At 40.7% G+C, this 25,574-nt stretch overlaps 1 protein-coding gene across 1 annotated transcript in view; it reads left to right on the forward strand.

Moving 5' to 3' along the window:
- The window catches only part of gbe1a (glucan (1,4-alpha-), branching enzyme 1a), a 186,065-nt gene that overhangs the window by 54,215 nt on the left and 106,276 nt on the right, over positions 1–25,574 (forward strand). The window contains exons 4-7 of the mRNA XM_072658195.1: positions 880–1,005; positions 11,608–11,743; positions 17,434–17,524; positions 23,135–23,344. Coding sequence (XP_072514296.1) covers positions 880–1,005; positions 11,608–11,743; positions 17,434–17,524; positions 23,135–23,344 — 563 coding nt within the window. The remainder of the gene's footprint in view (positions 1–879; positions 1,006–11,607; positions 11,744–17,433; positions 17,525–23,134; positions 23,345–25,574) is intronic.

The following is a 25,574-nucleotide window of genomic DNA, read 5'->3' on the forward strand; positions in this document are numbered from 1 at the left end:
TGCTGTAGTGCTGTAGTGATGGTTGCCCACCGCTCCGAGCATGTGTGCTCACTGGCACTGTGTGTTTGCTCAGTAGTATGTGTGTGTGTGTTCACTGCATGGATGGGTTGATTGTGGAGTGCAAATTCTGTCAAATCTGTGCAGAATATGGTTGTCTTGTCCTACTATGCATTTTCGGAGGTCCTAGTCAAAAGCATTCTGCTTGTCAGCTTACTTGGATTTTATCTGATTTTTCTACAAATTCAAAGCATTTCTGTCCTAAAAATGTATGAAAACACACACACACACACACACAAACACACACACACACACACGTACATTCTTACATTGCTCTGATCCCTATGTGTCCGTCAGCTCAGTGTGTGTTGGAGCAGCATTGTGCTGTGTTTTGGGGTTTGCTGGTGTTTTAGCTCTCTCTGTAGCCTCAGTCCCCCTGCAGCAGGAAAGCAGTCCAGCCTATAGAGATGCTGGAGGCCACGATATGTCAGGAGGGGGCTTGTAGAAGGCAGGAAACTGAGAGGAATGTTGATAAGTCTGTATTGATAAGTTTGTGTGCACGTGTGTTATGGAACAGTATAGACTACTGTTCAAAAGTTCAGTTACATATTTTTATTGCAGATTAATATGAACAGATTATTAATATTATTTACATATGAACATAAAATACTTTATCTTAAGAAACTCAACAGAGATTTCAACAGTGTTAGGGTTAGGATTACAATTGTCCCCAGGGCTAAGCTAAGGTTTAGGGTAAGTATTATGGTCAGGGAAGTAGTCAAAATTGTGGTGGTTTGAATGCAAAGTAAGCATTTTCATTCACTGTGCAAACAGTAGTGTGTGCATTTCTGCAACTTTTCTCCTTTTGTGCTCTGTCTGCAGCTTGTGGTCCTGACTAAAGATGGAGTACATTTGTTTCGGATTTCCCCCTGGGCAACGTACGTCACTAAGACGCTGGACTCCGTGACCTACGACTGGATCCACTGGGACCCACCTCATCCATATAAAGTGAGTACTTATAAAGAGGTTGAATTGTACATCATTATGGTGGATTTAAAGTACATACACTTACCAAGCACTTTATTAGGAACACTATACTAATATTAAAGTAAAGTAAAAAAAAATGGTGCACATATTTTGTCACTGTACTATGAGCAGTGAAATGTGTCCTCCGCATTTTACCCATCTGTGGTAGTGAACAAATTCACACACACACACACACACACACACACACACACACACACACACACACACAGAGCCATGGGCAGCCAACTCCATCACCCAGGGAGCAGAGAGGGTGAAGGGCCTTGCTCAAGGGCCCGACAGTGGCAGCTTGCCAAGCCTGGGTAGCGAACCCACAACCATCTCATCAATAGCCTGGAGCTCTAACCGCTAAGCCACCACTGCTTCGATAATACTATACTACTGTACTACTCTTTATGTATGAATTCCACAAGGTGTCCCATGACTCATCCCATTCTAGGTGTTTTATTGGATATAGATCTTGGAATCAGATTTTTCAGATTGTCTTCTTGGGCAGGCCACTGAAGAACACTGAAGTCATGTTCATAAAACCCGTTTGAGAAGATGGAAAAATTTAAAAATGAAGGCATGCATGAAATGATGAGTCTGCTTAGTTGTTGACATAGAACAAAAGAAGAGCTGCATTAATATGTCTGAATACACTGTCTATCCAAAAGTTACACCTGTCCACCTGTTTACCTAATTCTTCTAAAAAAGGCTTGACACTTGATAGGTGTGAGGATTTCTTGTTTTCAGCTATGAGAGCATTAATGAGGTCTAGTTCTAATGTTGGATGCATGTTTCTGGATCACAAAACAAATGGTATTCTATGAAACTCCATCACCCCATTGAACACAGTTCCGCCTTTTTTGGAGGTACTTTTGTCTTCCTGATGCTTGGCACTAGGCATGGTGACCTTAGGTTCATGTGTAGTTCAAGTTCAAAATTTGATGTAGTTGCTCCACAGCAGAGAGTTCCCCTTGTAGCTTTCTCCAAAGCATGCTTATAGAGGTCAGTTGTTCGGTACAGAAAGCCAATTTTTCAACTCAACAGTAGTTTGGACTGACTTCCTGGTAACAAAGTGGACTCCCTCTGTGGTTAAGTGAAGTAGACTGTGATTAGTAGATGGGGAACCTGTTTGCACAGCTTTCACACACCCCAGTGTAGGTGTTTGGAGACTGCTTGTGGTGTAAAAATTGGTTAGACCATGGCTGCGCTACTCTAAAACAGATGCTGAGCCTGCTGTTGCCTCAGCACTTCATTTTCAAGTTGTCAGCCTCGTGCAAGTAAATTTAAACGCACCTAATGAAAAATAGGAAATCTAGCCTCCTACCTTGTCAACTAGTGGTGGCCATCCCACAGAAAGAGGAGTCACTGGAGTGCAGAGTATTTATCTTTTCTTCCAGGTGACAGTGATTAGCATAGCTAATCTCATTATAGTGGCTGTAGTATCACAAGATTTTCTTTCTAATTATGTATTGCAGTTTCTCTCATTTTCTTTTTTTAGAAATTGTATCAGATTCTTCATTTATTTCCTTCCCAATTTGGACCACCAATTACCCAAGCTGTACTCCTCCACACTAGTGAGGGTGGACCAACACACGCCCCCTCAAGCTGCTAATTTTTCAAACTGCTACCGAAGCAACATCACCGTTGTAACCATACCCGGCTCGAACGCAGCAGCCTACAGACGCCAGTGACGGATGTGGGGAGAGAGTGCCATCTACCCACCCTAGAGAGACCAAGTCCAATCTCTCAGGGCCTTGGCTGCCGATGGCTAGCAGCATGACCGTGATTTGGACCAGCGATTCTCTAATCATAGTGCCAGTGCTTTCAAATCAAATCAAATCAAATCACTTTTATTGTCATGTCACAGGTGTAAAGATGAGTGAAAAACGTAGGTACATCGTCCCTCACAGTATTACAAAAAAGAAATACACATTAACTTATACTATCCATATACACACACCTATACATACTCTCTATGCAACATTCAGGGTTTGCATAGAGAGTATGTATATACTTTGTGCATGCTTTGGTCCAGTAATAAGCAGTAGTATTATACAGTTTATTAGCACTTCTATCTGTTCGTGTCTCATTGCATCAGTCGTACTCAGTACTGACACAGTACTGTCCAACTTCCATCTGTAGACGTGTATCCATGATGTTTGGATGCACACAATACTGTATAATGCATTGGTATCAACTGGCATCGCTAACAAAGCTAGCCTGGGACATAAAATGATACCAGTAATAACCTGTGACATAAAAAAGTGGGAAATATTTTTTTGGGATTCTCCATGAAACACCAGCCCAGCCATTTCCATTTAAGGGATCTTTCACTTCATAGGTTATATGTGAAAATTAAGCTGCAAAAAATGATGTATATTCATATACAGTATGTGCCTGTTCAGCGTACACCAGTTCAACCCTGATTGCTGAAGCCATTCTTTAAGCCTGGACTGCTTTTTGAATCAAACAGCTTTTTGAAAGGCACAGGGCAGCAAATACAAATCCCTTCTCATGATGTAATGTGTAAACACTGTTAAACTTTCAAAAAGCATTCTTCACACCCCAGGCCATACAGTCCAATTCTAAACTAGACTGTGATGTGAATCACTAACCAACACTTTTACAAACATCCACAGATTCAGCCTACAGCAAAACAACAAAACGTGCATACAGCAGAGCACAACACAATATAAAACAATGCACAAAACAAGTTTAGCACTACGCAACACAGCAAAACACAACACAGCAAAAAAACAACACACAACACAACACAGCATAGCAAAACACAAAACAGAGCTGAGTGTGAAACAAAACCACATTTGCAAGGCACAAACACACACAGCAAAGCACCTAGCACAACACAATACAAAACAGCTTGAAGCATAATATAGCATAGTATAGCACAACACAATGCAAAACAACATGAAGCACAGTATAGCACAGTACAACACAATACAAAACAACATGAAGCACAGTATAGCACAGTACAACACAATACAAAACAACATGAAGCACAGTATAGCACAGTACAACACAATGCAAAACAACATGAAGCACAGTATAGCACAGTACAACACAATACAAAACAACATGAAGCACAGTATAGCACAGTACAACACAATGCAAAACAACATGAAGCACAGTATAGCACAATACAAAACAACATGAAGCATAATATAGCATAGTATAGCACAACACAATGCAAAACAACATGAAGCACAGTATAGCACAGTACAACACAATACAAAACAACATGAAGCACAGTATAGCACAGTACAACACAATACAAAACAACATGAAGCACAGTATAGCACAGTACAACACAATGCAAAACAACATGAAGCACAGTATAGCACAATACAACACAATACAAAACAACATGAAGCATAATATAGCATAGTATAGCACAACACAATGCAAAACAACATGAAGCACAGTATAGCACAGTACAACACAATACAAAACAACATGAAGCACAGTATAGCACAGTACAACACAATGCAAAACAACATGAAGCACAGTATAGCACAATACAACACAATGCAAAACAACATGAAGCACAGTATAGTACAATACAACACAATACAAAACAACATGAAGCATAATATAGCACAGTACAACACAATACAAAACAACATTAAGCACAGTATAGCACAGTACAACACAATGCAAAACAACATGAAACACAGTATAGCACAGTACAATACAAAACAACATGAAGCACAGTATAGCACAATACAAAACAACATTAAGCACAGTATAGCACAGTACAACACAATGCAAAACAACATGAAGCACAGTATAGCACAGTACAATACAAAACAACATGAAGCACAGTATAGCACAATACAACACAATACAAAACAACATGAAGCATAATATAGCATAGTATAGCACAACACAATGCAAAACAACATGAAGCACAGTATAGCACAGTACAACACAATACAAAACAACATGAAGCATAATATAGCACAGTACAACACAATACAAAACAACATGAAGCACAGTATAGCACAGTACAACACAATACAAAACAACATGAAGCATAATATAGCGCAGTACAACACAATACAAAACAACATGAAGCACAGTATAGCACAGTACAACACAATACAAAACAACATGAAGCACAGTATAGCACAGTACAACACAATACAAAACAACATGAAACATAGTTTAGCACTGTACAAAACACAAACACAAAACATGAAGCACGGTTTAGCACAGTACAAAACAACACAAAACAACACAAGGCACAGAATTGCATAGTAAAACACAGCACAGTACAAAACAGTTCACAATACGAAACAGCATGAAGCACAGTATAGCACAGTACAAAACAGCACAAAACATGAAGCACAGTTTATCACTGTACAAACAAAACAAAACATGAAACACAGTATAGCACAACACAGTACAAAACCACATGAAGCACAGTATAGCACAGTATAGCACAGTACAACACAATACAAAACATGAAGCACAGTTTAGCACAGTATAAAACAACACAAAACATGAAGAACAGTTTATCACATTACAAAACAACACAAAACATGAAGCACAGTTTAGCACAGTATAAAACAACACAAAACATGAAGAACAGTTTATCACATTACAAAACAACACAAAACATGAAGCACAGTTTAGCACAGTATAAAACAACACAAAATATGAAGGATTTCTCACAAATGAGGTTAACTGCCCAATTCTGTGTATGTAATGTAACAGTCCACCATGTGTGTGTGTGTAATGGCATGCTGTCAGTCACTGCAGACACTTTCTGCTACAATAACAAGTCTCTCTGCTAGGCTTATGATGTAGGTTAATGGTCTATGGGTGCACTTGTGCACAGTGTCAAAGCATGGGAAAACTGAAAAGTTTCCAGCTATGCCTTTGTTATTCACGTCTATAGCTGGCTGGCACTGAAGTGCTCACCTCTGCGTTTTAATTCAGATTATGTAAACCATGGTGAAACATTCCAGCAACACTGGAAAAACCTCTGAGGTTCCTCCTCACTTGTCCTTCTATATATGCCTTGCCAATTCCTTTGAAATGTCCTAAAACTCCTATGAGAATGGCCAAGGGAGCATGTGAAGACGGCTATAGCTTGATTATTTGGAAGGAGATGCTTCTGTTAGTTGCCCTTTTAACATACACTGTAAGATCTGAGGGAGATCAAGATGACTGTGTGGATCCAACAGAACCAGTTCCCATCGATCCAGTCTGTTCTGTTGGATCCACACATTCATCTTGATGCGACTGTTTTGAGGGTGGGCACGTTTTTACAGAATCGTTGTGTATGACCTAATGACTACACTCTTAAAAATAGAGGTACTGTAAAGGGTTCTTTCAATGAAGCCATAGAAGAACAATTTTTGTAAGTTAGAGGTATGTTTGAAGAACCTTGTGGATGCACAAGTTCCTTACATATTTAAAGGTTCCTCACACTCATATCTCCTTTGATTGCATTCAGCAGTTGCATTCAGGATGTTGGATGATCTTCACCCTCCTAGGCATTGACACTAGGCATAGTGTCAATCGGTTCATGTTTATCTGCTCCAGACAGTCCTTTTCTGTTGGCCATACTTACCTGCAGGGACTAGACACACAGTGTGTGGGTGTGCAACTTAATGTAGCTGAGTGCATTCATTTTGAAGGGGTGTGTCCACAAACATTTGGGCATGTATCCTGTTTTACACACACTACAGCTTCAATAAAACATAATGATAATAATAATAATAATAATAATAATAATAATAATAAAGGAGCTACAAAGAGTTCTTTAACACCCGGAATCCTAGGTTTATTATTCAGTCTTTGTGTCACATGATTGAAACTGATGCTAATTTTGTTATGACGGTGACTGTAGTCCATGCACAGGGTTTAAGGGCTTAATATCCTTCATTTTGGAATGAGCAGCTATCCCAATACCTTGTCCATATAGTGTGGCTAAAATTAGAGTGGATTATGAATTCAAAGGAAATGTATATCCATGTAAGTCAAGCTAGCATTAGCATGTGGCAAATTTACTGCTGTCGTCATTGACCTGCCCAGCTTTAACTACAGCGATGTAGATTGACTTGTTACCATAGCATTTTAACCTCTTAACGCAGCAAGGCTTATTACACAATAAGGTGTATTACCCAGTAACTACAGGGACTGCTGTACAAACTGGTGGGGCTATTCTCTGGTAATAGAAGTTTGTATTAATACTTTAAGCCCGTCAGCAAGCCATAGGCTGTTTAAGGGGTTAAACTGAAAACTGAACATAATGCCGTGGCTCTAAACTAAAGCTGCTACAATTTGTCATTGAGATAAATGGGATTATTGTCAATGTTCTGTATCTCTTTTCCTGCGATAAATCGATAAGGAAGGAAAGTCGCCACACATATTTAGTCCAAACATACATCACTTCCTTTCTTCAGTTAACCAGAACCAAACACAACAATGCATTTTAGGTTGGAGCTTGAGAAAGTCATGTGACGAGGGCTTCATTGGGTTCTGCTTAGTGAGATCTGATTGAGCTTTCACCCTAAAGTTAGATGGATCAGCAGTAGATGGACTTGCTGTTGTTGGAGACAGAGGCTTAATACAGCTGTACAGTGACAGTGCTGTAGATCACTGCTCATCTACTTATCTGCGGACTTTGTTATGAATACCTGTCTCAAAGCAATGCACAAACACACACACACACACTCACAAACATACACAAACACACATACACATGTATTCAGTGGGAGATGTGGAGTTATGGGGTATGCCATAGTTTGGCCTATCAGACGCTCCAGACCAAACAGAAGAGGAACAGAGAGAGCATTCCTCACACAGCTCATCACACACTGACAACTGATTCACAAGACTTCCCTCACACTTGTCTCTCCCCTCTTTTCCTGTCCTCGCTCTCTCTCCATCACTCTCACTTTCCTTCTGTCTCACTCTTTCCTTGTTCATCTCTCTCTATCACTCTGCTTTTCTATTCTTTCTCTCTCTCTCTCTTTGCTCTCTCTTTGTCACAGTCAGTCTTCCTCTGTTTCTCTCTTGTTCTGCCCCTTCTTTTTTCTTTCCTTCTCCTTCTCTATATGTTTGTTTATCTCTAAACCCCTCCTTCTCTCTCTCCCTTTTTTTAATGATTGCTTCACGGAATGCTTTGATAAACAGTGATACGAAGGCTAATTTTCCTCTTAAGCACAAACAATCTACAAGGTGTGACCTATAAAACACTTTCCAATAACCAACCAGTGTCAGATATTGCATTGTGAAAGGTTCTAAAGATCTACAAGGTAATGCCTTGTAATCTAAACAGTACCCTCACCAATTAGAAGGCCAATGTTGTCTGTTTGTCACACTCTCCCACCCATCGTCTCATTTTTTGCAAAAACATTGTGAAACGGTGTTCTGTTTATTCGACCATAGCAATGTCACCAACCATAAGGGTAGACTCTGTTGATTGTCTCCTGGATTATTTCAACCAGAAAATCACTATATAGTGTAAACTGTAAGCAACCAGAAAGCATTATGAAGAGACACCTTTGCCACTGGCTGCAGGTATGGATCTGGTAGGATGGACGTGTGGAATCCCCCAAGGCTCAGTTTGTGGGCCTCTTTTGTTTCATCTCCATATGCACCCTTTGGCCCAAATGCTTCAGGACAGCAACAGCATAGATTACCATAGATATGCTAGTAATACACACATCGGATGATTACAACCCACTGGACTCACTGTGTCAATAAATGGCAGACAAAATGATTGGAGGAGGCAAAGTAAATCAGCTAAATAAGGGCAAAACAGATTGTGTGTGGCAATAAAGACAAAAGCCTTAAAGTTGGCATCTTGAATCCAGAGCTCTAAAAACTAAAGTCCAGGTCAAATCCAGGCATCCTTTATGAACCACGTCAAAGCAATTACCAGAACAGCTTTCTTTCATCTTAGCAGATTCCAGCTAATCAGCTAAGCCAGAATCAAAGACTTAGCGTCCCAACAAGACCTAAAGAAACCCATCCTTCCTTTTATCTCAAGCAGGGTTGACTATTGTAGTGGCCTGTTAACTGGACTTCCCAAGCAGAGCCTTAGGGACCTCCAGCTCACTCAAACACGCTGCTATGAGTATGTTTCAAGAATAGGCTAGAACCCGAGTAGGGCATAGGTCAGCTAAAAGAGCCTAGAGGCCAAGCTAAACATGCAGGTGATGCAGTATTTAGATTCCATGCTACACACCACTGGAAACTCCCTGAATGTCCCGGAAGATCTTGGCCCAAATTGTAGCAGTTTTTAATTCCAAAGTTTTAGTTCCAAAGGTTGTGCCTACGTTTGGGACATCGGGCAGTCCTAGGTTGGCCTCTATTTCCTCTTCTATTTGACCCTGACACTGGTTCAAACTATTATGAGTGGCTGCATTTGAGCACCCTGTTGAGAGCTCCTTTTGAGATCCGGCACTGCTTAGAGCTCATACATTTATTATTAGCCATTAGCATGCCGAGAGCACGCCTGCTCTAATGACGACACTTGTTCAGTATGTGTAATGGGACTCGAGTAGCGTGTTTAACAGCCCTCGCAGATTGAACAGTTGGTTTTGCCCTCTTGATGTTTTCGTTTCACTCAAGAACCATTTACAGTGCACGCAGCTTTAATATGGATTAATGTTTCGTCTGTGACATTTTTCTGGCACATTTGTGTTTGATTTTGAGTCATTCAGTGCACGACAGACTGTACTCAATAGAAAGCTCATTTCCACAGTTGCATCCCAGTGCATATGGGTGACTGCGCGAGAGCATATTTGCTGACAGTCATTAGCATTTTGGATGAATAACCCAGTTGGGGGGTTATTCATTAGATTATTTGATTTACTTTGCATCCCAGTGTGCTTTTGTGTACATGTTTGTTTCTGTGTGTGGGTTTGTTTCTGTAATTTCTCTGATCTGTAATCAATATCAAAACATCAATCTTTACAATAATGTCTTAATCTGACTCTCTTAGAATGACCATTGAACTAATCAATGATTGTTTTATTGTGTGCTGTGGGCATTCTCACCAATCCCGAAGGCTGCTTGGATACTAGGAGGAATCAAAAGCAGTTTTGGTCTCTGTAACTACAACACTTTAAGGGTTAGTGAATGGTTATGGTAATCAATATGTAGCTGTGCAATTGTAATTTAGTGTTTATAGTGTCCAAATTGTGCAGCCATAAGCTTAATCCCCCCAAACACACAATTTAATTCAACTGTCGCTTGTCCCCCTTCTCTAACTCAACTACTGCCCCCTATAATTCCCCCTCTGAATATTCATCTTCTGACCTAATTCCTCCTTTAAATGCAGTTTTATTCAACTTCTGCCATACTTCTATATTTATTCAGTTGTTTTATTCAGCTACTTCATTCAGTCCCCACATACAAAGTGACCACCTATCTTCCCCTTAAAATATACCACATTATTCAACTACTGCTTTAATACTGCTTTCTCCATCTAAACACACTGTTTGCCTTAACTCCTCACTCAAATGAATTAGCCATTCAAATACACTGCCTTAATTCCCATTCATTGACTGACTTAATTGCCCTAAAATGGGCTCCTTATTCAACAACTGCCTTAATTGCCTTACTTACAGATACAATTTCATTCAACCTCGAAATGCACAATATTATTTGACCACTACCTTAATTCCCCACTCAAATTCCCTATTTCATTACTTAAATACATGGTTTTATTCAACTATTGCCCTAATTCCCCCACTTAAATGTTTGTATTTCATGACTGCTTAAATTGCCCTCAAAGCATCACTTTGTTCAACTGCCTTAATTCCCAACTTACAGTTTTATTCAATGACTGCCTTAATTGCCTCTCAAATGCAACACTTTTTCACATACTGCCTTAATGCCTTTCTTACAGACACTGTCTCATTTAACCACTGCCTTACTTCCACCTCTAGATGCTCAATATTTTTCAACTACTACCTTAATTCCCCCACCTAGATAGTTTCATTCAACATGCCTTAATGTGCTACTTATAGAGACTGATTTATTCAACCACTATCTTAATTCCTGCACAATATTATTCAACTACTACCTTAATTCCCCACTCAAATTCCCTGCCTCATTTAACTACTTAGGCCTTAATGCATGCATGCTTTCATGTGCTTGCATTTGGTTGGCATCCAGTTCATTTTCAGTCAGTTCAATTATTTCAGGTATATAATGATATTAGGTCTGCATCAAAAGAGAGGATTCTAACAAATTGCCCATATTGATGACACTGGACATACTAACAAGCTCCACTGCAGCTCTATATGTTTCTCAGTACGTTTTTATTGCCTTCTGCATTCAGACTTCTTTGTACTTCTAGTTGTTTATTTCTTATGGATTGAGGCTACTTTACCCACCTCTGAAAGTATCTGAGCCTCTAGGCCCATGGCACTATTAAACTTTATCTCTCTCCCTTTGTGATGATATTTGAGTTGGGTTGCATCACAGGCTCAGCAGGCAGTGGTATGTGTGGAAGCTCTGGGCTACTGGCTCATCAAAGCCCGGTGTAGCATGCACGCTTGGGTTAACTGGTCTTTTCCTCTCTGTGGCTCTTAGCACCAGCACCAAAGACCCCCACAGCCCCGCTGCCCGCGCATCTATGAGGCTCATGTGGGCATCGCCTCACCCCGAGAGGAGATCGCCTCTTACAAGAACTTCATCCTGGACGTGCTGCCCCGCGTTAAAGACCTGGGTGAGTGATGAAACCAGCAGAAACACAACGCAACACATACACGCTACGTGGAGTGAGAGGAGAGGCAGGGTAGGCCGTGCACGTGGTACGTGCCCTGCGCTGTCGGCTGCCCTGGGCACTCTGCTCGTCTTTGATGAAGTGTACTGCACTCATCGTCCTCGCAGAACCAAAGCAAGCTTGTAAGTGTAAGACTCTTATCTAGTCTTCAGAAAAAAAAGTTTTACTACACGCACACTTGCATATGCACATATGTGTGGGTGGAAGGTACAAACCATCTTGGCATTTCTGAAAAAACAAGTGTTTCAACCCATCCTATGGCAGATCTGCCCCGAAACACTTCTTGGTACACTTTGTTAAATTATTTTTCACTCGCAGCTCAACAATACCAGCAGAAGATTTTGTGCATTGTTTATTCTAAAAATTCAGGGCTGGTTTTAACCCTTTCCTAGACTCAAATGTATTTCCAATGACAATTCACCATTGACTAGGCAATTTATTCTGAGGCTAGGCTTAGTTCATGTCCAAAAATCTGTTTGTCACACACACTAAGGGATGTTAATCAGTAACTAAGGGGACTTCTGTACAAACTGGCGGGACTTTTCTTTGGTAATAGAAGTTTGTATTAGCACTTTTGGCCTGCCGGCAAACCATAGGCTGTTTAAGGGGTTAAATAGTATATTAGAAAAAGCAGTTTTCATGTGAGTGTGAATAACTCATGGGTGTCGAATAATTAATTTCTTCTGCTCTGCTTTTATAGTTAGTTAGTTATAACTGTAACAGTTCTGTAGTTGTAACACTTGTGTTCTTCTTGTTGTGCCGTGCAAACTCGCTTTCCCGGGTTTGGCTTTCTCAAGTCTTACACTTCTGATGTGTGTTTAGCTCCACTTTAATAGTCAGATGAATTAGCCCAGTTTGTTTGCGTGGGAGCGGATAATGAAGAGAATAGATAGTTAACGCCAGTCGATTAGCATTAGCTTTAGCTATGACCATCAGTAATTTTCGGGAATGTAAAAAATACACCCGGCAGCAATTTTCTAAATTGTGTGAAATGTACAATTTCACATTGCTTTCATGTCAGTGTTTGTTTTTACAGTCGCTACACATTCTGTGAGCAGATTTAAATACATTTGTTTAAGTCCCGCCTTCTCAACCAGTGGTCAAACTGCTCAAACGTAAATAAACACCAATCAGTTTGATTTTACCTGACTTTTATTGTCCATGTACTAATGTACATTAATATAGCTGAATGATTTTAGAGATTATAAGTCCCTCCTACCGTCACACAAAACACACTGCCACAGTCCTACACCTTAGGCCCATTAAAGCTCACCAGCCACAACATCCTAATCAGGATGTATACCCTGTGTCTCCTTTGTCCTCTTTTTTAAAACAAAAATATGGTCACGTTTTTGGTGTAAATCACTGTTTATTTCCTTGTTTTTCGCTTTGTCATGTGCTGAGTTTGAGCTCCCCAGGTCACAACACATGGTTCATGTAGCAACCAGTATTCCTATAACTAGCAGAGTCTGAATAGGATATGCTGCTCTCCAGTTTCAAAAACTAAACTAAATGTTATAATATATCATAAATTATACCGTAAATTATATTCTTATATAATTATATTCTTATATAATTATATTCTTATAAATGTAAGAATGTTCATTAATTTATTAATTTTGTTTTAAAAGAGTCAGAGATCATCTGATAAGTGGTCAGTCAGTTGAGAACATCAGTTAAATCCCAGCTGGACGTTACAGCCGGCAGTGTGGCCTTGTACAGTAAGACTGAAGGTTCTGTAGCCCCCGTTCTTACATTGCAGTATCTCCTCCTGAATAAATTAAGATGAAATAGATAAATAGGAAGTTTTAGCAGTTACACACAGCTTATACAAGTTAACCTATAACACTTGTATCATATTAAATTTTTACTTCACTATTGTCAGACTTTTCTTTATTCCCAAGAATCAAACGGGCTACTTTTCTTACTGTTCCTTTACAAAGGAGTGCCTGTATCTTTCTGAAGGCTGTAGTGATACTGCGGCATCTGCAACAAGTGGAGGAAATGTTTTATCAGACAGTGGCCACAGGCTTCATAATGGACATGAATGCCACGGCGGTATTGAGCTTTCATTAATTTCTTTGAAACCTGGACACAATTAGATGTTCCAACAGCACAGTGACCCCAACCACACATAAAAGGTGTGGAATGAATAAAGCAGACTAACATCAAGCATCACTGCCCTCTCTAATAGACACCTCTATCTATTTGGTCCACCTTGTAGATGTAAAATCAGAGACAGAAGCTCATCTGTTGCTGTACAGTTTGTGTTGACCATCCTCTAGTCCTTCATCAGTGGTCATTTCTGGTTGGTTTCTAGTTGAGATGATCTTATTACTACAGTGTGGCACCCTAACATTTTATACATACTGCACATAGTGTTGAACATGGACCTCCATTTCTGAGCTCATAATGTTTATAAATGACAAGGCCAATATCACTGAAGGTTTGTTTTTTAGATGTAAAAAAAACCTGGAAAAAAACAAGACTGATGTTTACTTTCCTTGATAGCTGATTCATTATTTTTATTTATTTATTTTTTCAAAAGGAGACACTGACTCAGAAAGCGATTTGTGATTTAATTACCATCCACACAAAAGCATCAGCACTGCTTTGATTGACAAACAAAAGGAGCTGGGCGTAGGTGGCACGAACAGTAAGACGAGACTGGCACCTGGACACACACAAATAGACGCATATGCAGACGCATACATGAGCACAAAAGTACTAACAGATCTAAAGCAGACTGTGTGCCACAAATTGAAACTGTCATTATGCACTGCTGCACACACTCATAATTGAAATATGAAGTCTCTTGTACGAAGAGCAGCATTTGTATTTGCATTTGGCTGCATAAAGCTACATCTACACAGACACATCTACAACTGAAAAAAAAAAAAACATCCTGTGGTGCCTGCTCAATGCTGAAGTCAAGCTTTTGCCAGTGTGTTCTCAGACAGCTGACTGTGACCAACTGCACTGAACATTATATAGTTGCACACCCTTGCTAAGTTATTTATATTTGTACAGTGACCTTTTTCTTATTTGGGATTTGTTCAAATCATGAGGACCATAGGATCCATCATTATAAGAGCATTTTCTAGTGCCGACCACGGCTTGAAAACCATGGACCATGGAATATTTTTGGCCAGGAGCCCAGGTTGGCTTTCCTGTGGTCTGCATGAGAAGCCGGGCCCCCTCTTGCTGGTGTGGTGAATGATGGAAGAAAGGGAGGAGATGGGTTGGAGGTGGGTGTGACATTTGTTCTTCGACATGAAGTTGAACTGAGAAGCAGGGCTATATATAAGGGACAGGAGGAGGTGCTCAGGGCATGGTCCTTCTCCTAAAATGTAGTTATGTCACAACTCCACTGACGGAAATGTGTATGAATGATGAAGTCCTGTTAATACATACATTGTACCGGACTCTATTTACCACTACAGAATTTTAACACATGACTTCAGACCTCATAATACACACGTTAAAAAAGGACTGATGCCAAAACCTCAGAATGGATTCCAAAAAAAAAAAAAAAGAGAGAGAGATAAATAGGATGTAGGTACTCTTTGGTAAAATGCAGCCACAAATCAACAGTGACAGCAGGATGAATAAAAGTTAAAGCATCCAGATCCAGACAGGCAGTTTCTTGGCCCAAACTGCATGGATGCCTCAAATGTATGACTGTAATACTAGAACAACCGAGACGGTTATTTTGAGCGCTTTCAATTAGAGACGTCCCGATTCGATCCAATGGAAAAAATACTGTAAAAAGTGAAAGGATTTTATTCCAAAATATTTTGGATTATTTATCTCACACACTTGCTCACTAACTCGATTAGAAACAAACACGGTAAGAGCGGTGATCCCGGTGAGCCTCATTCAGAGTCACTGTAAAATATTCAATACTGAATTTTGAATGAATGCTCTTTCAGCTGCTTCTCATGACCGCCTAGTCCATCTCAACTGTGGCTGCATTGTTTGGCAGGATGCTTAATCTAAACAATTTGGCGTGTACCTGTAAATATATTGAATGGGCTAAGTGTGTGTACATGAATCAAGACCAAACATTATAAAGTATTAGAATAAAAAAATGAATGAAATGAAATCAATGAAATCAATTTTGGCCCCTATTTGGATTTGCAGTGTGGAAGTGAGTCTTACTGCCGGCATTAGAATATCAGTGCTTGTTGCAGCATGAAGTGACTGAAGTCAGTGAGGTAACTTTTTCTGGAACCACATGAAAAGCACCATGTCAGAGGCTCTGGTTCCTGGTGAGCTCCTGAGGCTTCCTCACTCTGAGGTGTGTGTGTGTGAGAGAGAGAGAGCAAGAGAGAGAGAGAGAGGAGCTCTGGTGAGCTCCTGAGGCCTCCTCACTCTGAGGTGTGTGTGAGAGTGGAGCTCTGGTGAGTTCCTGAGGCTTCCTCATACAGTGCTGTGTGAGAGTGCAGCTTTTTGAGGATGTTCTGTAAAGAAGGCACCCAACAGGGGTGTGCAGCAGAGCACAGTAAGGATACCCTGCAGGGCTCCATGGTACACCTCCCTGCTGGGAGACGAGAATTGGGAGCTGCAGGAAAACTCAGTTCTACCGTCCCAACTACCTGCTTCGCCTGTTCCCCTGCTCCGAAATGATCAAGACAAGAACACACAATACACAGTGTCTACTTACTCTTACACACACAAAACATCCACTCTGTAACATCAGACATCAGAGAATGTGGTGCTTATATGAAGTTTAAGGCCTGGACTTTTAGAAAGGGCCCCTATCCATTTTTTTGGTTCTTATATTTGTATGTTTATGTGTGGGTTAGCAAAAAGCATACATTTTATATTCTTTAGCCATATTCTGTGTATTCTTTTGCCAATTCTTTACTAAAATGCATCATCAGTGTGACCAGGTGCATTTTTACAATCCTGCATGAAAAGCATGTATATAATTTCTGTTTTTATTTAGTGTAAAACTGACTGTAAACACGATTTCTGACCTATCAAACTTCAAAACACAGGAGGATTGTCTGTTTACACTTGTGTTAAAACTCACCTTCTAATGTGATTTAAGTGATCCGACCGTAATTCGACTGAGGTGTGTCCAACCAGAGCACTGGCAAGCCATTGAGCCACTTCGCTTAGACATTTTGTTTTGTTAAAGCAACATTATGTAGCATTTGTACCTCAATATAACAGCTTCAAAATTATCCACTGATCTGTAATCGGGAGAATACCATCACTATGGTAATCTTGGCACTCTAAAAACTGCACTGTGTTACTTTGGTGAAGTAGGAAGGACAACGCTCGCAAGAACTGTGTAACACTGTGTAACCTGAGTCATTATTGTGTAAAATGTTACTTTCAGTGACGGTTCTGTATCTCTCAGCGCACCCAGAAATGCATCTGTGAAGCGTGTCCTTTAGGGGTGGCTCACCATAGGGGGAGCCCATGAGCAAGAAATACTAATTCTTGCATAGTGCTGCTTGAAGTCGAGTTAATATGGATACAACTGAATTTTGGGGGTTTGGAATTGGCCAATTTCACAGCTCTGATTTACTTATGTTGGTTTAACTTTACAAAGAAGAGACATTTGATGTAAGATGTAAAGATTCAAATATATCCAATATTTGCTTTTCCTTCATTCTCAGGATACAACTGTATTCAGCTTATGGCAGTAATGGAGCATGCTTACTATGCAAGCTTTGGATACCAAGTCACAAACTTCTTTGCAGCCTCCAGGTAAAGTGATACCTTTTTTCATTATTTATACAGCGCTTGTTAAAGTTGCATGGGTACATTTTGTTGCAAAGGAGTGGATGTGCATGCTGTGTTAATATGGAGATGGCAAAGGCACTAAAACTCTAATATTCAGGATTAGTGTTTTAAACTTGTCCACATTATTCTGACAGTGCCTCTTTTCTCTGAAACAATAATAATTAGTGTTGAATATGCACAACAGTGAATAGATCTTTTGGAATTTTTAAATTAACCTTCATTATACATCATTTGATGCACCTGGACACATCATCTGTGATGTTTCATGGGGTCATTAGGTGTTTTCGGGTCTTTGAACAATCGCACACCCTCACCCAGGCGACCCAACTGAAGTTGCCCAGGTAGTGCTACCTAACCCACGGCTCTCCTCTCTCGGTTAATTTGAAGCAATTTCTGCTACCTCTTTTTTACCTTTTTATCCCTGTCTTTGGTACCTTTGCTACCTCTGCTGCCAACTTTAGCACCCTTCGGCTTTTGACACCATTAATGCCCAGTATGTTATAGGCCCATGAACCCTCTCCACCTTGCTCCCCACCAAACTACCAAACTCTATAGCTAAACAGTGCATTTTTTCACCTATTTATCATATCAAGCTCAGACTGTTCAGCATATTGCCTTATTGATTTGTAACAAATTCATATTTGCTTAAGAATACAAATCTAATAAATGTTTTGAAATGTGTACATTTAGACCAATCATATCAGAATCAGAAGTTATTTTTCACTTCATACAAATTTTTACTACTTTTTAATTGCTGGGCATGAACGGGTTAAGTATTTCCGAGGTACATTGGTACGATTGGTACATTTAAAAATAATAAATAATTAAAAACAAAATAGGTCCACCCTCAATATCAGCGGGTCTCTTAAAACATTTCAAAAAGGGCACCTTACGGGGTGAATTAGTAGTGTGCAGAGGCAGGGCTTAGTGAGACGCAACCAATTGGAGGCTTTTCTTGTATGTTGCCACAGCGACCAGTGATGAAGCATCAACATTTGGAATGTCGCCAGCCACCACTGCGTTATAAAGGGAAAATCCTCATCATCAATTTCATCATCAATAGAGGCGGAGTTACTGACACAGCAGAACTGCATTTTTAACCACTTGGGAGTGCACAAGCCAGGGTTAGGACAGCAAAAGGGTAATTTATCGGTTTAAAATGGCTAATGCTGGACAAATCTATAAAGCCAGATATATTGCTATATGTAAATGAAGCAGGGTAACCTTGACTTGGCTCTAAAAACCCCACTGATTGTAGCTTTAAAGGTAATTATTCTCACCTCAGGGCCCCAGAGCTACACTGATTCCATCTGCATGCGTCTCTGTCTCCCCACCAAAACACATTAGTCCCCCATGCCGCGGCCTGCTGACATTTTATTTATTGCTGTTATTTCTAAAGGGCCTGGTAGTGCGAGTGTGTGACAATAACTAAATGCTTTTCATTTTGCGTTTGAACTCGGGTCTGTGCTGGAGTGTTCCTCGGCCACAGCGCCGGAGCACGAAGCTCAGCGCCAGCCACTGAATCAGGATGAGCCAGTCTGACAAGGGCAGTAATCTTACAGTAAACACATTTTCAGTTAATCCACAAATAGAAGAGAGCCCAGATAAATAACAATAGTGAGGAAAAAAATAGATTCGGGCCTCCAAAATAAATAAACCCTCATGAAAGAAAATGGCGCATTTGGATGAGGGGAGTGAGTGGCCTTCTCAGCCTAATAAAATATGACAGACTCATTGGGAATTTTTATTTCTTCTTCTGTGTGTGAGGCTGCTAGAGACACCCCAGCCAGGGCTAGATAGAGTGTAATGTATACGGAGTCATTTCACTCTTGATTGATCACTCGTACACATTTAAAACAGGAGTGAGGGAGAGAGAGAGAGAGAGTGAGGGAGAGAGAGAGAGAGAAAAAGAGAGAATAGGCAAAGAGAGAATGAATAGTCAAGAAAGTGAGACAGAAAAAAAGTAAAAATAAAGAAAAGAAAAGAAAGAGAGTTTGAGATAGATAAGAGACAGATAGTGAATGAAAAAAGAGAGATGGACTGAAAGAGAGAATGAGCAAGAGAGAGAAAGCAAGAGAACTGAGCGAAAGAATGAACAGGGAAAAGAAAGAAAGAAAGAAAAAGCAGCAGACAAAAGAAAGATGAATAATGGAGAACAAAGAAAGAAAAGGAAATAAATGAGGTAAGTAATAAAAGTGAGAGAAGTGAGAGAGAGAGAGACTGTATGGGGAGAGAATGGAGGTGTGTACAGGAAGTGTATGGGGATGTGTGTAAAGGTGTGCATATCAAATGTACAGTGAGTAAATGAGGGGGTGCACAAGACGTGCTTGGGGAGTGTATGGCGAGTAAATGGGGGTGTGCACAAGATGTGTGAGGATATGTATGGGGAGTGTGTATATGAAGTGTATAGGAAGTGTATGGGGAGTGTGTATAGGAAGTGTATGGGGATGTGAATATACAGGAAGATTATGGGGAGTGTGTATAGGAAGTGATGGGGAGTGTGTATATGAAGTGTATGGTAATGTGTATAGGAAGTGTATGGGGAGTGTGTATAGGAAGTGCATGGGGAGTGTGTATAGGAAGTGTATGGTGATGTGTATAGGAAGTGTATGGGGAGTGTGTATAGAAAGTGTATGGGGAGTGTGTATAGAAAGTGTATGGGGAGTGTGTATAGGAAGTGTATGGGGAGTGTGTATAGGAAGTGTATGGGGAGTGTGTATAAGAAGTGTATGGGGAGTGTGTATAGGAAGTGTATGGGGAGTGTGTATAAGAAGTGTATGGGGAGTGTGTATAGGAAGTGTATGGTGATGTGTATAGAAAGTGTATGGGGAGTGTGTATAGGAAGTGTATGGGGAGTGTGTATAGGAAGTGTATGGGGAGTGTGTATAGGAAGTGTATGGGGAATGTGTATAGGAATTGTATGGGGAGTGTGTATAGGAAGTGTATGGGGAGTGTGTATAGGAAGTGTATGGGAGTGTGTATAAGAAGTGTATGGGGAGTGTGTATAGGAAGTGTATGGTGATCTGTATAGGAAGTGTATGGGGAGTGTGTAAAGGAAGTGTATGGGGAATGTGTATAAGAAGTGTATGGGGAGTGTGTATAGGAAGTGTATGGGGATGTGTATAGGAAGTGTATAAGAGAGTGTGTATAGGAAGTGTATGGGGAGTGTGTATAGGAAGTGTATGGTGATGTGTATAGAAAGTGTATGGGGAGTGTGTATAGGAAGTGTATGGTGATCTGTATTGGAAGTGTATGGGGAGTGTGTATAGGAAGTGTATGGGGAATGTGTATAGGAAGTGTATGGGGAGTGTGTATAAGAAGTGTATGGGGAGTGTGCATAGGAAGTGTATGGGGAGTGTGTATAAGAAGTGTATGGGGAGTGTGCATAGGAAGTGTATGGGGAGTGTGTATAGGAAGTGTATGGGGAGTGTGTATAGGAAGTGTATGGGGAGTGTGTATAAGAAGTGTATGGGGAGTGTGTATAGGAAGTGTATGGGGAGTGTGTATAGGAAGTGTATGGTGATGTGTATAGGAAGTGTATGGTAATGTGTATAGGAAGTGTATGGTGATGTGTATAGGAAGTGTATGGTAATGTGTATAGGAAGTGTATGGTGATATGTATAGGAAGTGTATGGTAATGTGTATAGGAAGTGTATGGTGATATGTATAGGAAGTGTACAGGGTTTAGATACAGAAAGCGTTTGGGTTGTATATACAGGAGGTGTATAAGGACGTGTGACGTATATGGGGATATGTGTATAAGAAGTGTATAGGGCGTTCATGTGGTGTGTATAGGAAAATGATGGTGATGTGTATGTACGTAGTGTATAGGTTGTGAATAAGATCTATGGGGTGTGTATTTGAAAAGTGCATGGGAAGTGTATGGCGAGTGTGTAGGAAGTGTACAAGGAATGCATAGGGAGTGAATGGGGCGAGATTGGGCCGGTGTTGATCCCAGTGAGGATTGATCATGCTGATACGGCAGTGTTTCTCTCTCATCTCTCACTGCGCCGCTCAGAGCTCCTCAGTGGAGCAGTTTTCATTCCTTCTACAGCAGAGTTTCATTTAGCCTCACCTACACTGTCCCCTGTGAGCGCTTCTCCATTACATTCTGCTGACAAAGACGTTTCCTCTGTGCCACTGTAACTTTCTGGGGGTGGGAGGGGGTTGAAGGCATCAATGCCTATTATATATATATATATATATATATATATATATATATATATATATATATATATATATATATATATACACACACACACACACACATACTGTGATTTGATGTTCATCACTTAGAAGCAGTGACCTCGGGGGTGGAGTTATGCAGTTTTTAGGGTGTCAGCCTCTCTTTAGTTAGTCTACCTCTGAAATGCTAGATCTTATATTTTGCTGTGTTAGTCAGTAACTGCAGTGAATTCCTCTGCAACCACTGTAAGGCTAATATGTAATCTAGTTGTGTAGATACTCTTTGGTTGGGGTTGTTGGAAGGATGCTATTAAATTTAATTTTGAGATGTGAGAATTAACATTTTATTTATTCATTTGTGCCAGGCTAACTCAGAAGCTCTTGATGCACATACACACACTGTGCTGATTAACTGTTCTATTTAAAAGGGCATTTTAAACTGTTTGGATTTAGATTACTAAATGAAACTTCATTTTCCCCAAGAAGGATTTCACATACTACTGCATGGCTTCAGGCAAGGCTCTGCCAGATAATAAGATAATAAGAGATCATTCGGCTGTTCTGTCATAACTTAAAAGAATTCATAAACTCAGCACATCCATCCAAAAGAAGAGCTAATTAATAGAAACCAGCAAAACCAATAAGAAACCTTCTCTATTAAATCAAAACTCTACAAAAAAACACATTATACATTTTCATTATAGCACAACTTAATTAGTTATTCATTATTAATTAATTACACCTTTGTTTTTTAAAATGAGAAACTTATTGACCCACATGCAGGCCATTTGAGCTGAAGTGGCTAAGCCTACTACTGCTAATAAAGACCATTAAATTCTTATATATACTATATGTCCTAATGTTTGCGGACACCCCTTCTAACAAATGCAATTAGCTACTTAAAGTTGCATCCACAGCTGACACAGAAGTCCAAATGCACGCACACTGCTTGTCTAGTCCCGGTAGAGAAATGTTGCCAATATAATAGGACTCACTAAAGCACATTACAACATGAACCCATTGACTCCATGCCTAACGCCAGGCGTGGGCTAGAAGGGACTAAAGCCCCTTTGCATCAAGCTGTGGAGCAGTAGAATGATGATGCTCCATCCAATACTTTCGGGATGAGCTGAGGAGTTGGAAATGAGGTGGAGTAGTCATCATCTAACATCCTGACCTCCGTAACGCTCTTGTCACTAAGTGCAATCAAATCCTCACAGCATTGCCCCAAAATCTAGTAAAAAACGCCATTCCTGGACAGCAGAGACAGTGACTCCAACAAAAGTAGGATCAACACTTTTTAATACCGTTGAGTTCAGAAGAAACAATGAATGAGCAGGTGTCCCAATACTTTTGTCCGTAACCTTTTATGCCTCATGTCTCCTGCAGTCGTTTCGGTACCCCAGATGATTTGAAAGCTCTGGTGGACAAGGCACACTCTCTGGGTATCACTGTGCTGCTGGACATGGTGCACAGCCATGCCTCCAGCAACACGGAGGACGGCCTGAACTATTTTGACGGGACGGACTCCTGCTTCTTTCATGCAGGCCCTAGGGGAGAACACTCGCACTGGGGCAGCCGCCTCTTCAACTACAGCAGGTGAGAGACCGCACAGAGCTGAATTAGGGAAACTCAAGCCTGCACAGATTTGTGTCATGTGAAAGACTGGTGCTAGTTGAATGCAGGTGCTTCTGCTGTTCAGGGCCGAGCCTTATGAAATAGAGATGATTGCTTATATGTGAACTGTTACCTGGAAAACTCGCACACTTTATATTTCTTGTAATGCGCTATGCGTTAGTATGCCTGGGGAGTGCGCCGTTCGACCTTGTGTTCTGTCAGGTTTTCCTTCTCTCTCAAAGCCTCAGTCAGACAGAGTTGAAATATGACTGATCAAAGCTGATTTAGGACTCTCTTCTCACAGGAGGAGCTGGTGAAGGTTCATATGGTTCTAATGTTAAGATGCTGATTTAGGTCAGACACAAGAAATAGAAGTTTCCTTGTATGTAGTCCTAGAACTAAAGCTCCAGGTTGGCTAGAGATAAACATGGTCTGGTATGCCTGGCTCACATGACACTGCTGGGATGGGAATCATTGCTGGGGGACATCTATTAGTGCAGGGAAATCAGCAAACTGTGCTGGACTCTGGCGCCCTGTTGCCCACCCCTGGCCTAGACAACATTTGGTAGGCAAATGTAGTGTTAGAAGTGTAAGGAGACTCTTATTGGTGTTAGAGCAGGGGTGAGCAGTTGGGGCCAGAGTTTCTCTGCTCTAACAGACCTACTAAACTTTGCAACTGAATTAGGTGTGCTTGAGCAGAAATATCAAAGAACTGTGCAGAAGTGCAGGACCGGAATTGCCCACCCCTGGTGTAAGGCCTGCCGTAGAGAAGTCCCAGCTGCTACCTACTACACTACACTAACTGCCTAGTGCTTATGCTCTGTTTGTGAGTTAAGTTCCTCCCAAGCTTCGTTCCTCACCTGATCTAGATCAGGAGGTACACCTTACTCTCAAAGCCTGCTTACAAAGTCCTGTGTTCTGACCCATGCTTTGCTCATTGATTTGTGATCATGGATTTGCCTGTGCTGTACCTGTCTGTCTGTGCCTTGACCCCTGCCGGCTGTGCAGATTAGTACTGGTTCGGCCCTAATAAAGTCCTCGTTGTGCAATCGTGTCTGTGATCATTTGGAGAAATTACACAGAAGCAGTATAAATCCAGTAGAAATTGGCCAGTAGAAAATCTTACAAATGGACATAAAAGGAGTGGCCCTGGTAAAACTAATCTAGCTCTTACAGTGCCTGTGACCTATAACAGTGCCTATCCTTCGAGCGAGCACTGGGAAGAGAAAAAAAATCCCCTCCATTGACTCCGCACACATCTGCAGACAGGCTCACTTCACAACCCATAACAGCGCAACTCCATCTGCCATCACACCGCCGCCCCCTGCTGCCTTGCCCGCTAATGGGATTTCACAATGTTGATGTTTGGATCTGGAGGGTCATGCTTCAGCCACTGAAATGATAGTGCTGTCTAGCAGTTACCACTGTGAATGAACATTGATTTTAGCCATATCTTTGTTATTGATTTGAACCGTATACCTTTCCTCCGCTCGCCCTTTCCTATTTATCTTCCTGCCTTTACCATGGCTCGTCTGGCCTGATAATTCAGTGTCATGAAATTACGAACTGCTTGAGAGCGAGAGCATTAAAAAAAACGGCCGTCATCGTTCAGGCCTAACACAAGCTGTCAGTTATGAGTGTGCTTCACACTCTTCCTGTTAGCGCTACCGCATTAGCGTTGTCCCAAGCAAGTGTTTTACATAAGGGCCGAGTGAACTGCTTTGCTTCGGTTTTGTGAAGGAAGTAAATCTCATCGTTGCTCATTATACCACACTGTGATTGATGTCACATAGTTTCATTGTATTATTTCCATCATTTCATTTCATATGCATTAGGTGTGTGACATGGAATGTTGCCTGCTGAAGGTGAGGATGTTATAAATGTGCATGATTTAATCTGCATAAATTAGTATTGCATTATTACTCCACATAATATTGAGTTTTCCAACTGGAAGGGAAGTCAAGGAGCCGTAGAATGCATTTATTGAGTGTTATGTGTTATTCTTTGATGATGCAGGATTCTTGATCCTGTATATCCCTACTCCAGAGGCCCAGCCTCAAAGACAGTTATTGGTAGCAGACTAGGTTAATATGTGAGAATAAATATTGATTTCATCCATATTCCATAAAGATCAAAGTATGGGATTAATGTTTGAATAACTTCAAATAATAATACCCAAAGAGTTGGCACAGCATTACGCCTCTTTATTGCA

The sequence above is a fragment of the Salminus brasiliensis genome, chromosome 16 (genome assembly GCF_030463535.1).
Source record: "Salminus brasiliensis chromosome 16, fSalBra1.hap2, whole genome shotgun sequence".
In the NCBI taxonomy this organism is placed as follows: Eukaryota; Metazoa; Chordata; class Actinopteri; order Characiformes; family Bryconidae; genus Salminus; species Salminus brasiliensis.